Genomic DNA, 13364 nt, shown 5'->3' with positions numbered 1-13364 from the left:
GAATATTTGGTTTTTTAGCTTATTTCTTGATTTAATTATTATAATTGGCTCCTATTAATTAATGTTATAAATTAAATATTGTTATTAGTAAACTAGCCATTTGATCAACTAAGGGTCTCTACATAGATCTCTATTTAAGCCAGTGCCATAATATGCCTTTTCACAGCCTATTTCTTGATTTAATTATTATAATTGGTTCCTATTAATTAATGTTATAAATTAAATATTATTAATCTTATACTAGGCATTTGATCAACTAAACGTCTCTACATTGATCTCTATTTACGCTGATTGCATAATATAAATTTTCATCTTCGGGAATTTTCATCTTGTCCCGGCGATGACTGGTACCATGATTTACCTTTTTATCTTGACCTTAATTTAATATATAGATCACAAACACCTGAATTCATATTTAAAAAAAAAAACAAACGCAGTAACAAAAGGTAGTAATTTGATTCCGAAAGATTGATCAATATTTTGAATGTTTCTTCCAACGCTCACAGTTTCTTCCAAGCATAGCGGCAATCTCGGGCATAGTGGCCACGATTATCAGTGCAGTTTTTTGAGATGTGAATGCCTATTATCGAATGGAAAGGTGAGCAAAGATACTTACATTCAGATAAACGAAAGGTGGTTTTCTCGGTCATTGAGAAAATCATCGGACAGACTGTTGTACGTTACCAGCTTTTGGAATACAACACGCTTCCTCTGATTTCGCAAATTCCAAACGCAAGTTTATTGAAGACGCCACGTAGTGAAGTTTATTGAAGTTTATCCTACATCGTATGTACAGCCGTTGGAGCCATTTACTTCGGGACAAAGCAAATGACATCACCGCTGACGATACCCTAGAAGTCGGAGATTTTCTTCCCCTTTTGAACAGGAAGAGATCACTGTTTAAACATATAAAAAAGAGCACTTGTAATCCGCGTTGTCTAACGACTTCACAATTTAGCCGTCAGTTGATTTGAACTTTTTTTTATCAGATTTTGTTAAAATTTGTATTCAATTTTCTCTAAAGTTTCTCAAATTTTTTTAAACTACCCGCTTATAATTTTCACTAAATTTTTTTAATTTTTTTAAACAAAAAAATACCATGTTTAAACTACCCGCTTATAATCCGCAAGATGTCAAATTGGTTGATTATATTCGATTGCGAGCTTTAAGGCACTCAGATTTGGGGTAGGCACAAGGCTTCATCTGAGAGGAGATGATGTTGAATGTTTTGTATGTTCTGGTGCTTTGGAATCTCAGCTAACATTATAAAACCTTACTTTATCATTTTCGTTTCCTCCATGTGACTAATTCCCTCTTCATCATGAGTATGCGGTTGATGGCAGAACCTGTGTCGGACTCCACCTCTTCATTAGCTTCATCTGAGAGGCGAGGAGATGATGTTGAATGTTTTTTATGTTCTGCTGCTTTGGAATCTCAGACAACATTATAAAACCTTCATTATCATTTTCGTTTTCCTCCATGTTCCTGAGTCCCTGTGGATCATGAATATGCGGATGATGGCCGAACCTGTGTCTGACTCCAACACTTCATCAAGAACATGCGGTTGTCGATAAAAATGGAGAATCGATTTCCTTTAGCTTTTCACCTTTTTCATTCAGATATAACCTATTTATTTGTTAATGTACTAATTATATTAAAAATAGGTTATGTATTGGGAAAATGAATTTGACCTCTTGGCTATGACAAGGAGAGAGAGCTCTGCAACAAAAAACCTATGGGCGGCAAGGCGGTGAAACCCTTGGGGCAGCTCGAAGGAAGGGCCAAAAGGCCGTCAACAACCCGAACCAGTGGAAATTGGCAGAGACCCAAGCAACAATGGTATGACAGAAGATGTCAGGAGGGGAGAGATCCCCTCCTATCAGGATACGGTGGCAGGAGAGGGATAGAGTAGCCAGGAGACAGAGGAATGGAAGAGCACAGGGCCAGTGCTAGGAACTTCCTGGCAAACATGCTGCAGAGGAAAGTCCCTGCCATGTGCAGTGGAGAGACCCAGATTCGTGATTCCAGCGAATAAACTGGAAAATTACAGAAGCTATATGAGGGATCATGCTCTTATCTGCAAGTTCGTAGGAGTCTGGCCGTCGGAAAGAGATCTTACCAAGTGGATTCAGCAAAAATGGCAGCCCCAAGGCCACATCGAGCTCAAGCTGGGAGCGAAAGGCTTCTTCACAGTAATCTTCTTTAACTTGCAAGATAAGGAAAAGGTATTTGAAAATGGCCTGTATTTCTATTACAATGCTGGTTTGTTCATGCGTTTCTGGGAAGAATGCTACAACCCTGATAAAGAAACCTTTCTAGCTGCGCCTGTCTGGGTTCGCTTATTCGGGCTCCCCACAGACTTTTGGGATCCGAAAATCTTGGAGGGGATAGGAAACTCAATAGGCAGTTTCGTGAAAATAGCAGAAACCACGAAGAAAGGAAGATACACCTCGTACACTAGGATCTGTGTTTATATGAACCTAGCAAACCCCATGCCAGACACAATAGAACTTGAATATCATGAAGATGTTTGGCAGCAGAACATAGACTACGAACACATCCCATTTAGGTGTCGTAGGTGCCATGTCCATGGACATCTGGCAAAGGAATGCCCGATAACACGAGAGGAAGAAGAAAGTAGAAGCCCCCTGCAAAAAAAGAGAGAGCCAACAGATCAGGAGGAATACCAAGAGGTGAAAAACAAAAGGAAAGTAAACAAGGAAACCCCCCAGAAAGGAAGGAAGGAAAAACAATCAGCCCCAGAGAAACCAAACAGCTTTGCAGTTCTGCAGGTAGAGGATGAAGAGGAAGACCAACCCATGGAAAATCAAGAGGATAAGGGGTCGGACAGTAGTGAAAGCAGTGAAAGAAACCACTCAAAAAGGAAAGCCCCAAGCGAGCCAACAGAGAAAGGTAAGGAACAAGACGAACAAGCCGAACAGATGGAGACAGACCAAGAGAACAACAAGGAAGATCTAAGTCAAGAGGAAGAAGTCTTAAGAAAACTTCTGAACGAATGGAAGAACCTGGATGAGAGGTTTATTCCGGAAGAACAAAAGAGGCTGTATGCGGAAACCTTCCAGCAATATAAAGCAAAACTTGGAAAAGGCAAAGCCTCACCAGAAGAATCCCAAGAGACCCAACAGGAAAGCAGACCTGAATAGCAAGGACAAAGTAAAGGGGGGGAAAAAGAGGAAGAAAAAACCTTAAGGACTCTATCCAACTCATGGGCGAAATGTCAGTCAATACAAGAAGAGTGGTCCCGCTATCAGTGGTATTCCAAAACCTATCCCAAGTTAACCAATGATTTTGACATCTTGGAATATTAGAGGCTTAAACAGCAAAGGAAAACAGAGACATCTGGCGGCAAGACTGAAGAAGGACAAACCCCAAATTATGCTTATCCAAGAAACTAAAATCTCAGGCCAGAAGATGGAGGAAATACTCAATAAAATAAAACCGAGATATGAACATGTAACTATAGATGCCAAAGGGAGTGCAGGAGGGATAGCAATTATTTGGAATCCAGTAGAAGTCCTAACCAACTGGTGGATAGGAATGCCAAGAATCCTGACAGGGAGATTCAGGCTCATAGGGCAAAGTGAATGGGTGGCGATCTCGGCTGTCTACGGGCCCCATACCCGTGCTGATAGAGGCCTGTTTCTCAATCAGTTGGCAAAGCTCAGAAATATGCACCAGGAGCAGAGATGGATCCTGGCAGGTGACTTTAACTTAATCACTTCTAGAGAAGAGAAAAAAGGTGGAATAAGCAGAGAAGACCCAGAGATGGAAAGATTCAGAGACGTTCAAGCAGAATTAAGGGTGGTTGATATCCCAACTATAAACGGGAAATTCACCTGGAATAACAGAAGAGGCGGGACAAAACAAATTGCATCAAGATTGGACAGATTTTTAATCTCAGAGCACATAATTGGGCTGGACATCTTCTACGAAGCCTCTATCCTACCCATAATAGGGTCCGACCACTGGCCAATAAAGCTCGAAATAGCCTTGAACAATCCGATTAAAAAGAGGCCCTTCCGGTTCGAGTCCTTCTGGCTCAGAGCTCCTGATTTCCTCGACAAAGTAAGGAGTTGGTGGCAGGATAGCAAGAGTGGAAAGGAAGGCCGCAGCAAAATGCACTCTTTTCAGCTCAGACTCAAAGAAATCAAGAGCAAAATCAAGAAGTGGAACAGGGAAGAATTCGGCAATATTCAGCAGGAGCAAGGCAAACTCCAGTCCAGATTGGAAAGAATACAACAGCAAATCATCTTGGAAGGTCGAAATGAAGAGCTGGCTGAGGAGGAAGGCAGGGTAATCACTCAAATAGAAGAAAGGCGAAAGCAGGAGGAAATTCTGTGGAAGCAGAAATCTCAGGTCCAATGGCTAAAGGAGGGGGAAAAACTCCAAATTCTTCCATAAAGCAATGCTAAGTCATCGCCAGCACAACAGAATCTTCTCCTTGAAAGATAGTTAGGGAAACAGAGTGACGCAGCAGAAAGAAATAGAACAACTCTTGGTGGATCACTTCAAAGGCATTCTCACTGAACCAAATGCCAACAAATCTGAGGACATAGACAAGGTTTGCCAACATATCCCTAAGAAAGTTTCTAGAGATCAAAATCTGGCTCTGCTCAGGGTAATCACCAAGGAAGAACTTGAAGAGGTAGTTAACAAAATGCCGAAAAATAAAGCCCCGGGTCCTGATGGCTTCACCATTGAGTTTTACCAGGCGGCCTGGAGTTTTATGGGGAATGACCTGCTAGACATAGTGGAGGAATCCAGGTGTTCAAAGCGCATGCACCAGGGCCTGAATGCCACTTTCCTGGCTCTAATCCCGAAGAATGGCTGCTCGGAGGAACCGCAGGGTTTCAGGCCCATCTCCCTATGTAATGTTGTTTACAAAATTCTAGCAACAATCATGGTAAACAGGCTAAAGCCGATCCTGCCGGATCTCATTGCCCCGGAGCAAACAGGCTTTGTCAAAGGGCAGCAGATCACAGATGGCATCATAGTGGCCCAGGAAGTGATCCACTCCTTGAAAATCTCCCGTACCCCAAGCATACTTATCAAATTTGATTTGGCTAAGGCGTTTGACTGCCTTAGCTGGGGATATCTAGAAGGCATTCTTAAAGCCTATGGATTTGACCAAAGATGGATAAACTGGATCTTATCCATGGTTGGCACCCCCGTGATGTCAATTCTGTTAAATGGCACCCCCACCGAAGCCTTCACTCCCTGCCGCGGGCTTAGGCAGGGAGACCCCCTATCTCCTTTCCTCTTCATCCTAGCTGCGGAAGGCCTGGGTCGGTTGGTTAAGGCTCAAGTCTCCAGGGATCAGCTAAAGGGCCTTCGAATCTGCGGGAATGATATACTGGTTTCGCACCAGCAATTCGTAGACGATGTGATGCTATATGGTCAAGCCACGCTGAAAGAGGCCCAAGGAGTCATCAAAACTTTATCTGAATTCAGCAAAGCTTCTGGGACGGAGATTAATAAGGACAAATCGGAAGTGTTTTTTTTCAACACCCCGCAGGCTGCCCAAAGATTCTTAGCGCGCACTCTGGGCTTCAACATCAGAACCTTCCCGTCAAAATACCTGGGCATTATGTTGCATGAGCATCAATACAGGAAGGCCAACTGGGAACTTCTAATAAAAAAAATCCGAAATAAGATGGAAAACTGGATCGTCTGCTCGCTGAATACCCCAAGCCGGCTAATCCTTCTGAAAGTTGTTCTGCAGGCTATGCCAATTTACCAGATCTCGTGCCAAGCTATCCCAAAGACAACAAGCCAAAAGCTGGTCGCTATGTTCAAGAAATTCCTCTGGCAGGGCACCAGCAAGTCCAGAAAGTGGGCCTTAATTTCATGGGAGTGGCTAAGTCGGCTCCCCAAAGATGGCGGTTTAGGGCTTCGAGACCCCTTCGTCCTCAACCAAGTCATGGGTGCAAAGCACTGGTGGAGGTGGACTCAGGGCGGCCCTGACCTGTGGAAGGTGATATGGGAAAGAAAATACGATGCGGCAGGGGAACCCGAAGGAAGACTGAGAAGTGAGACGGAGATTAGAGGTTCAACAATCTGGAACCTGGCGAGGGGCAACAAAGACCTGATAAGGAATCACAGTTTTTGGGAAATACGAGTAGGGGACAAGGCCAGGTTCTGGGAGGAATCATGGCAGCAACGCGAAAGACTCATCCATAAGGACAACCTCCACGACATCCACGCTTTCACGTCCCAGGCTGAGGCAACAACCGTTGGCAATTTCTGGAAATCAGACGAAGAAGGATATTGGCGCAATTGGAAACAGAAAGAGGATTGGGAAGGGGCCCCAGAAACTGACAGATGGAACGAGTACTACATAGAGATGGCATCTCGTAAAGTAGCAAGGAAAACAGGGTTCGAAATTCTCAGATGGGGTAAACGAATTCAAGGTAATTTCTCAATAGCAGAAGCCTACTACCAAAAAGTCAATCAAAATCAACAGCCGGAAACAAAACAATGGAAAAATCTATGGAAAATCAACCACTGGCTGAAAGTATCATTCTTTGTTTGGACTTTACTCCACAGCAGAGCGCTTACCTGGGACCAGATGCAGAGGAAGGGGCGCCAAGGTCCATCCCGTTGCGCACTCTGTAATTCCCAAGAGGAGACTATGGAACATTTGATGAACCGATGCACAGTCAGCAATTCCCTGTGGGACAGTCACTTCAGATTGTTTGAGCACCGCCACAGAAATCATCGAAACATTGTAAACACCATAGAAAACTGGCCGAGAAAACCTTACCAAAATCTGGTGGTCAACCGTGCATGGCTCCTTTCTGCTGGGTTCCTGCTCTAGAACATCTGGAAAGCACGAAACGGGGCAATCTTCAAAGTGGAATCTAGAACCCCAACATCCATATGGGAATAAACCACTAGGAACATACGTGAAACAATCCTAACGGAAAGCTGGAAGGACGAAGACTGGTAGGCGTCGCAAATGGAGGAGGCAATCCTGAAAAGACTTGAGGTAAACCAGAGTATGTTAAATGGGGGTGTCAAAAGAAAAGACTAGATCAGGGAAGTGGCTGAAAGCAACCAGTATCTCCATCCCCCACAGGGATTCATAAAGCTTAACTTCGATGGCGCCGCAAAACATAACCCGGGAGAGGCTGGCATTGGGGGAGTCTTCAGAGACGCTGGGGGAAAAACCCTGCGAACCTTCACGATGGACTGCGGGGAAGCCTCAAATAACGAAGCCGAACTGCATGCCTTGAAATGAGGCCTGGAAATTGCTCTACAGGGTAATTTCAAGAGACTCCAAATTGAGGGAGACTCGAAGTTGGTGGTAGACATGGTCAGGAAACTACATCACCAACAACCAGTGGACAAAATTAGCAAGAGCTGGAGAACGGCATGGCTTGTAGGAGAAATCGGGAAGCTCCTGCCCAGAATAGACTACCTAATTCCGTCTCACATTAGACGTTTTGGAAACAAACCGGTGGACTGGCTCGCGAACTGGGGCAGTCGGAATCGAGGCAAAGAGATCGACAGTGAAGGTCTGTCTCAACTGCTCCCGGAGGAGAGAGACCGCCTCCAACAATTGCTTGACGTCGATAAGGGTGGTAAAGGCAGGCCCGAGGCGAATGGCCAGGATCAGGCGGCACACAACAGCTGTGGGGAAAGATCACAACATATGGGAACGAACAGCACATCTGTGGGAAAGGACAACAGTTATAGGAATGATAGAATCGGGCAGATGACGGGGCAAGGTAGGACAGGTCGCGGGGACGGAGAAGAAGCGAGACACGAAACATCATCAAGGAAGGATCTGGAGTTAGCTTGGGAAGTCGGGATAATTGATAGAGGGAGGACGACAGGTGACACAAGGAGTACAGAAAGGTTACGGCAGGAGCAGCCGGGAGAATATTGGAGTAATGACGCATAAAGCAGGTCAGTCAAGTCACACCCCATCCCGAGATAGGGATACTAGGCGGTTAGTCAGAAAATTAAATGGCCAAGTGGAGGCCCGGTTGGTAGGACAGCGGGTAGATAACAACCATATGCCTGAGAAGGCAGAGGGAATGCTCATACAGTTTGGTAAGAACCATGAAAAAAGGCGGAAAGGTGACAGTGTGATCCTGCGACCAGGCCCCTTCCCCGGCTCCGGCAAGAAAAGGTGGTATGTTTTCTATCATCCCTGCCCTCCAGGCGTTATGTTAGCTAGCAATTACGTTATCCTTGTTCGACCAGAAATGTTCCGCCCCAGTGAGCAGAATATCAGTAGTAGAACTGATAGTGGCCTTCCCGGCACTCGGTCGAATCTCCTCTTTCCCTCCAGAGCAGGGGAGGCCTTGCATGGCGATAGTTCTGGTTCCTATTCAGAGAGATGGGAGGCGAGGGGGGCTTTGTTGGGTCTCGTCGTGCTCCAAGCTGGGTACCGCAGCCCCGGCCATATCTGTTCCCTAGATTTCTTCCGTGGCTCTCAACACGGAAGCTATCCTCACCAGATGGCTTGGTTTGCTGCGCTTTGCCACACTGTCTGGCGTGGATTTTCTTGGGCTAATGAGAGAGGGAGGCGGGTCCTAAGCCGCTTCGCTAGGAGTGTTGTTTTAAGGGTGCAGACTACCAGCCATGCTGAAGCCGGGATGGTCAGCGAGTGGATTATGATAGCGTTTCATCTCAATAGCACTGACTTGTGGTTTTCTGTTGTGATAGGTAGAAAAGCTCATACAATTTCAAAGTCCCAGGTCCGTGGCAAGATGGCGCCGAGGAAGGCTAATTCTGCAAAGAACCGGGAAGAAGGCACCAGTCGCCATCTGAGCAAAAGGGGCAGGAAGCCCGACTCTGAAAAGACCATGCACACGATAAACGCGTACATGGTCGGGATTCCTCTGGAGATCCGCACCCAAATCAATGGGTGGGAGCGAGAGCTGCGGGATATCAGTGATAACAAAGAAATCCCCCGCGAAGACTGGGAGGATCTGATCCCGGACCCAGGAACCACAAGAGGAAGAAACTCCCTGTTCAATAAAACGCTTCAGCATTACTGGATCATGAAACATGTGGTTGGCCAGGCTATGGAGGTGAATCAGGTCATCCGTGAAGAGGAGGACGAGGAACGCAAGCAGGCGGAGGAGCATCTCAAAAGCCAGCTGGTGAAAGAAGCAGATAATATCAAGAATACTCTCCTGAAAGAGATCGCGGCCGTCCAAGTCCAGGCCGCAAGAAACCATTTGTTGCTGAAGAACATGGAACAAATGTTGCTGGACCTAAAATGGGCCATTGAACAGAAGCAGCTGAAGGCTGGTACTAGCGCCTCAACGCCTGCCCCGGTCAACTCGTCGGACGAGGATTAGCTGAGCTGAGTCTTTTCTTTTGTTTTGAATGTTGATAAAACAGAACTGTGTCTGGTTGTTAAGTCATGCTCCTGTCGTTAGCTTAGTTAGTAATAGACAAAAACATGGTTATGACAGAAAAAAGGAGCAAAACATTTTCAAATTTTGGTCAGGTTTCAAGGCCGAAAGGTGGCGGTCTGGTTTCCTGCGGGCAGACCCGCCACCTGAACTTTAGTACGTTGTAATTTTTTTTTGTCATCTGGAATGAAGAATGCCTAACCTTACAAAAAAAAAAAAAAAAAGTTATGTATTCAAGTAATCTAATTTATTTGTTAATGTAGTAATTATACTAAAAATAGGTTATGTATTTAAATAATATAATTTATCTGTTAATGTAGTAGTAATTATATTAAGTAATTGTGAAAAAGGTAAATATGTATTTACATGATACGATTTGTTTTTGATAAATTGTATAATAATTTTATAATATATTTGTTCAATGTGAAAAAATACACATTAATTTGTATATAAAATGTATTAGTTAAGTGTGAAAAAATACACGTTAATTTAAAGATACAAATTAAATAATATTTAAACATGCCCAAAATATGGGTTAACATCTTCCATGTAGATGAGCGAGATTAATTTCACAAATTTTGATAGTAAAGACTATATGTAATTATATCTTTTAATATATGATATAATTTATTTATTTATATATCATAATTGATTATGCATAATATTAATTTTCTAATTATAAAATTAATAATTTAAAATATGAAGATGATGTTATATATTAATCATTCACCTTAGTATAAGTTTAAGTTAAACTAAATATACACTTTAAGTTAAGGTTATTAAATTTTAAGGTTAAAAAATAAAATGATTAAATAGTTGTCATGGAAATATATGTTAATAATTTGATTTGAATTTATATAGGAACGCAATAAATTACACATATAACCATAAATCCAGAGATGCAATAGAAGTAACATTTCTTTTCATTAATATCAAATAATGAAATATGCTTACAAACAAAATGGAAATGAGACTAGCTCAGACGATGGTAGCTTATCTCTGAGAAGAGATGTGGTGGCTACACACCTCTGATCTTAGTTACAATGTAGCTCAAGGGCTTTTTTTATTATTGAACAATAGGAAAAAACCCTAAACAACCAAAATCCTAACCCGAAGATATGTAACACCAAGAGTTTGTGGGCCCTCTTGGGGTTAGTTGAGCAGCCAACTTCTTGGGGTCATAACTTGGTCATATTATATTCGTTTAATTTGCATGATACCTCATCGGAAAGATCTATCTGGGGAATACAACTAAAAATGTGATTACAATGAAATCGTCCAAAATAATATTGCCAAAAAAACGTCATTTAGGGCCTCAAAATGGCTCCGGAAGTTCACGACCCAAAAAACTGCCAAAAATATTAAATTGTGCTACAATTAAGGAAACTGAAAAGAACTCATAGAACAATGGTGGGGATCCAAGTAGAATAGGCAGGTGGCCACCAATATCCACCTGGATCTTTCCTCCCCCTTTAGGAAGCAATGGTCTCCATTGCGTTGAGTTCCTCCATGAGATGAGGAAACTTCTGCTGAACTTGGTCCAGCTTTGACAACTCGATACCATTGGATCTTCTATTGGCGAGTGTTCTTGATTTGCGTGTCCATGATCTGATCAGTTGCAGCGTGTTCCACGTAGTCTAGATTTAACTCTGCTGGTGTGAGGTGTTCTACAATGTCGAATGTGTCAAGTAATGGTGGAAAGTATGGTCGAAGACGATCTACATTGAACACTCGATGTAGGCCAAGGAATGGGGGAATGCTGAGCTCAAAATCATTATCTCCCACAACTTTGGTGATGGTGTATGACCCATATCGAAGCAGGCGAATCTTGCGGAGGGGCCCAACGAGGCGCTCCTTCTTCAAATGTATCCAAACTTTATCGCCCACCTAGAATTTGTGTGGCACTCGATGCTGATCCTATCGCTACTTGTACTTAGCATTGGAATTTTCCAATATGTCATGGACGTGTTGGAAGATGCGTTAACTCTGCTCAATAAAGCTATTTTCCTTGTCGGGTTCGGACTGGACATGAGACGAATCTGTCTAAGTCGCTGCAAATGGTATGGCCACATCCATGGGACATAGAGGCTGGAATCCCAAGCCTACCTGAAAAGGGTTGTGGCCAGTCGAGTTGTGGAGAGCCCGGTTATAGCTATGCTAGACATAGGAGAGGCTCTCATCCCATGTGCGTGGATGATTTGAGTTGTACATGCGCAGAATGTGTATGATCATCCTGTTGATGACCTTTTTCTGGCCATCAGTTTGGGGATGGAAAGTTGTGTACTTAGTGAGCTTAGTGTCCAGCATCAGCCAGAGACTGGACAAAAATGTACTGAGGAACCTGTTGTCCCAATCTGAGCTGATAGACTATGGGATCCCAAATTCTACCCACACTCGTTCAAAAAAGAGTTTAGCAGTGGCTTCTGCTATGATACTCTTCTTGTAGGCTACCATAATGGCCATCTTCAAGAATCTGTCGATGACCACAAAACCACAGTTGTTTCCATGCTTAGTAGAAGGAAGGCCTGACATGTAATCCATGGAGATGGATTCCCAAGGTCGACTAGGTGTAAGTAACGAAGTATATAGACCTTGATTCTGATGGCCCATTTGGCAATGGCGCAAGTAGTGAAGGATCTGATATACTTCCCAACATCATGTCGAAGATTCGGCCAATAGAAATACTTCTGTAGTACTGCCACCATTTTCTCGACCCTGAAATGCCCAGTGGCCCGACTGTAGTGCACTTCCTAGATCATCTTTGCATGCTCGCTTGAAGGAACACAAAGGTGTCCCAGGTGGCATAATAAAGCATCCTTGAGGTGAAAATCTGGAACTTGATGACCCTCCAAGTGAGTGTGGTATGTGTGGCAAAATTTTGGGTCGCTTTTGTAGAAAAGTGGGCAATCAGAACTCTCATGCCCACAAGAGTTGAGCACAGTGGTTAATGCCATGATCGGTGGTCGTCTAAGGCAATCTGCATCATTATTTGTGCTGCCCTTATTTTACTTGATAGTCAAATGGAACTGTTACAAGTATGTGGACCACTTTTAATGGAAATCATTCTACAACTTCGCTTGTGTCTATATCAACTACAGGGGTCGGTGGTCTGTGTGGATGACCATTTCTTTCCACCAATGTAATGCTTCCATTGTTGGCAAGCCTGCACAACGGAATACATATATTTATCATAAATGGGATACTTCCGGACTGTGTCTGAAAGTGTCTCATTGTGATATGCCACTGGATGCCCCTATTGAATAAGGACTACCCAAATAGCATAGTGAGAGGCATCTTTCTTGAGCTCAAATGGTTGTTGCAATTCTGGTGCAGATGTGATGCTTCAACTTTGTGAATACCTTCTATTGAGATTCAAACCAAAATAATATTTCTTTCACTCCTCCTTTGGTGACTTGACTCAAGGGCCAAGCGATATGAGAGAACCCAGACACAAAGCTGTAGTAGAAATTGGCAAGACCCAAAAAGTTGGGGAGCTCTGCCAGAGTTGTTGGTGCTGGCCAATCCTGAATGACTTGGATCTTTGTTGGATCCACATGCACGCCCCATTGATCAATAACGTATCATAGATACTGAACCTGGGTAAGGAAAAAATTTCATTTCTCTAAATTGGCACACATCTTGTGTTGCCACAGTGTTTGGAGAACCTATCAGATGTGGTTGAGGTGATCTTCCTAACTCTGGTTGAAGATCAGGATATCATCCAAGCATATCACTACAAATGAGTTGATGAATGGCCACAAGATGTCATCCATCAGCCTCATGAAGGTTGTAGGAGCATTCTTCAACCCAAAAGGCATAACGAACCATTCAAAAAGGCCCTCCTTGGCTTTGAAGGTAGAGTCTTCCACACATCGGAGGGTTTGATTGGTACCTGGTGATATCCGGATTTCAAGTCAATCTTGCTAAAATATTTTTCCCACTTTGAGTTGGTCCAGAAGGTTATCAATC

The 13364-nt window shown here is 43.5% G+C and overlaps 1 protein-coding gene across 1 annotated transcript; it reads left to right on the top strand.

The window, feature by feature from the left end:
- The first annotated feature begins 3432 nt into the window (after positions 1-3432).
- On the top strand, positions 3433-4422 carry LOC149201832 (uncharacterized). Its single transcript, XM_089401380.1, has one exon. It carries the CDS (start codon positions 3433-3435, stop codon positions 4420-4422), a length of 990 nt encoding a protein of 329 aa, XP_089257506.1.
- Positions 4423-13364: the final 8942 nt, after the last annotated feature.

The sequence above is a fragment of the Pinus tabuliformis genome, chromosome 2_1, assembly GCF_031772625.1.
Source record: "Pinus tabuliformis cultivar Carrire ecotype Pingquan chromosome 2_1, CPIR1, whole genome shotgun sequence".
NCBI classification, from domain to species: Eukaryota; Viridiplantae; Streptophyta; class Pinopsida; order Pinales; family Pinaceae; genus Pinus; species Pinus tabuliformis.
This window is presented reverse-complemented; position numbering and strand designations above follow the sequence as displayed.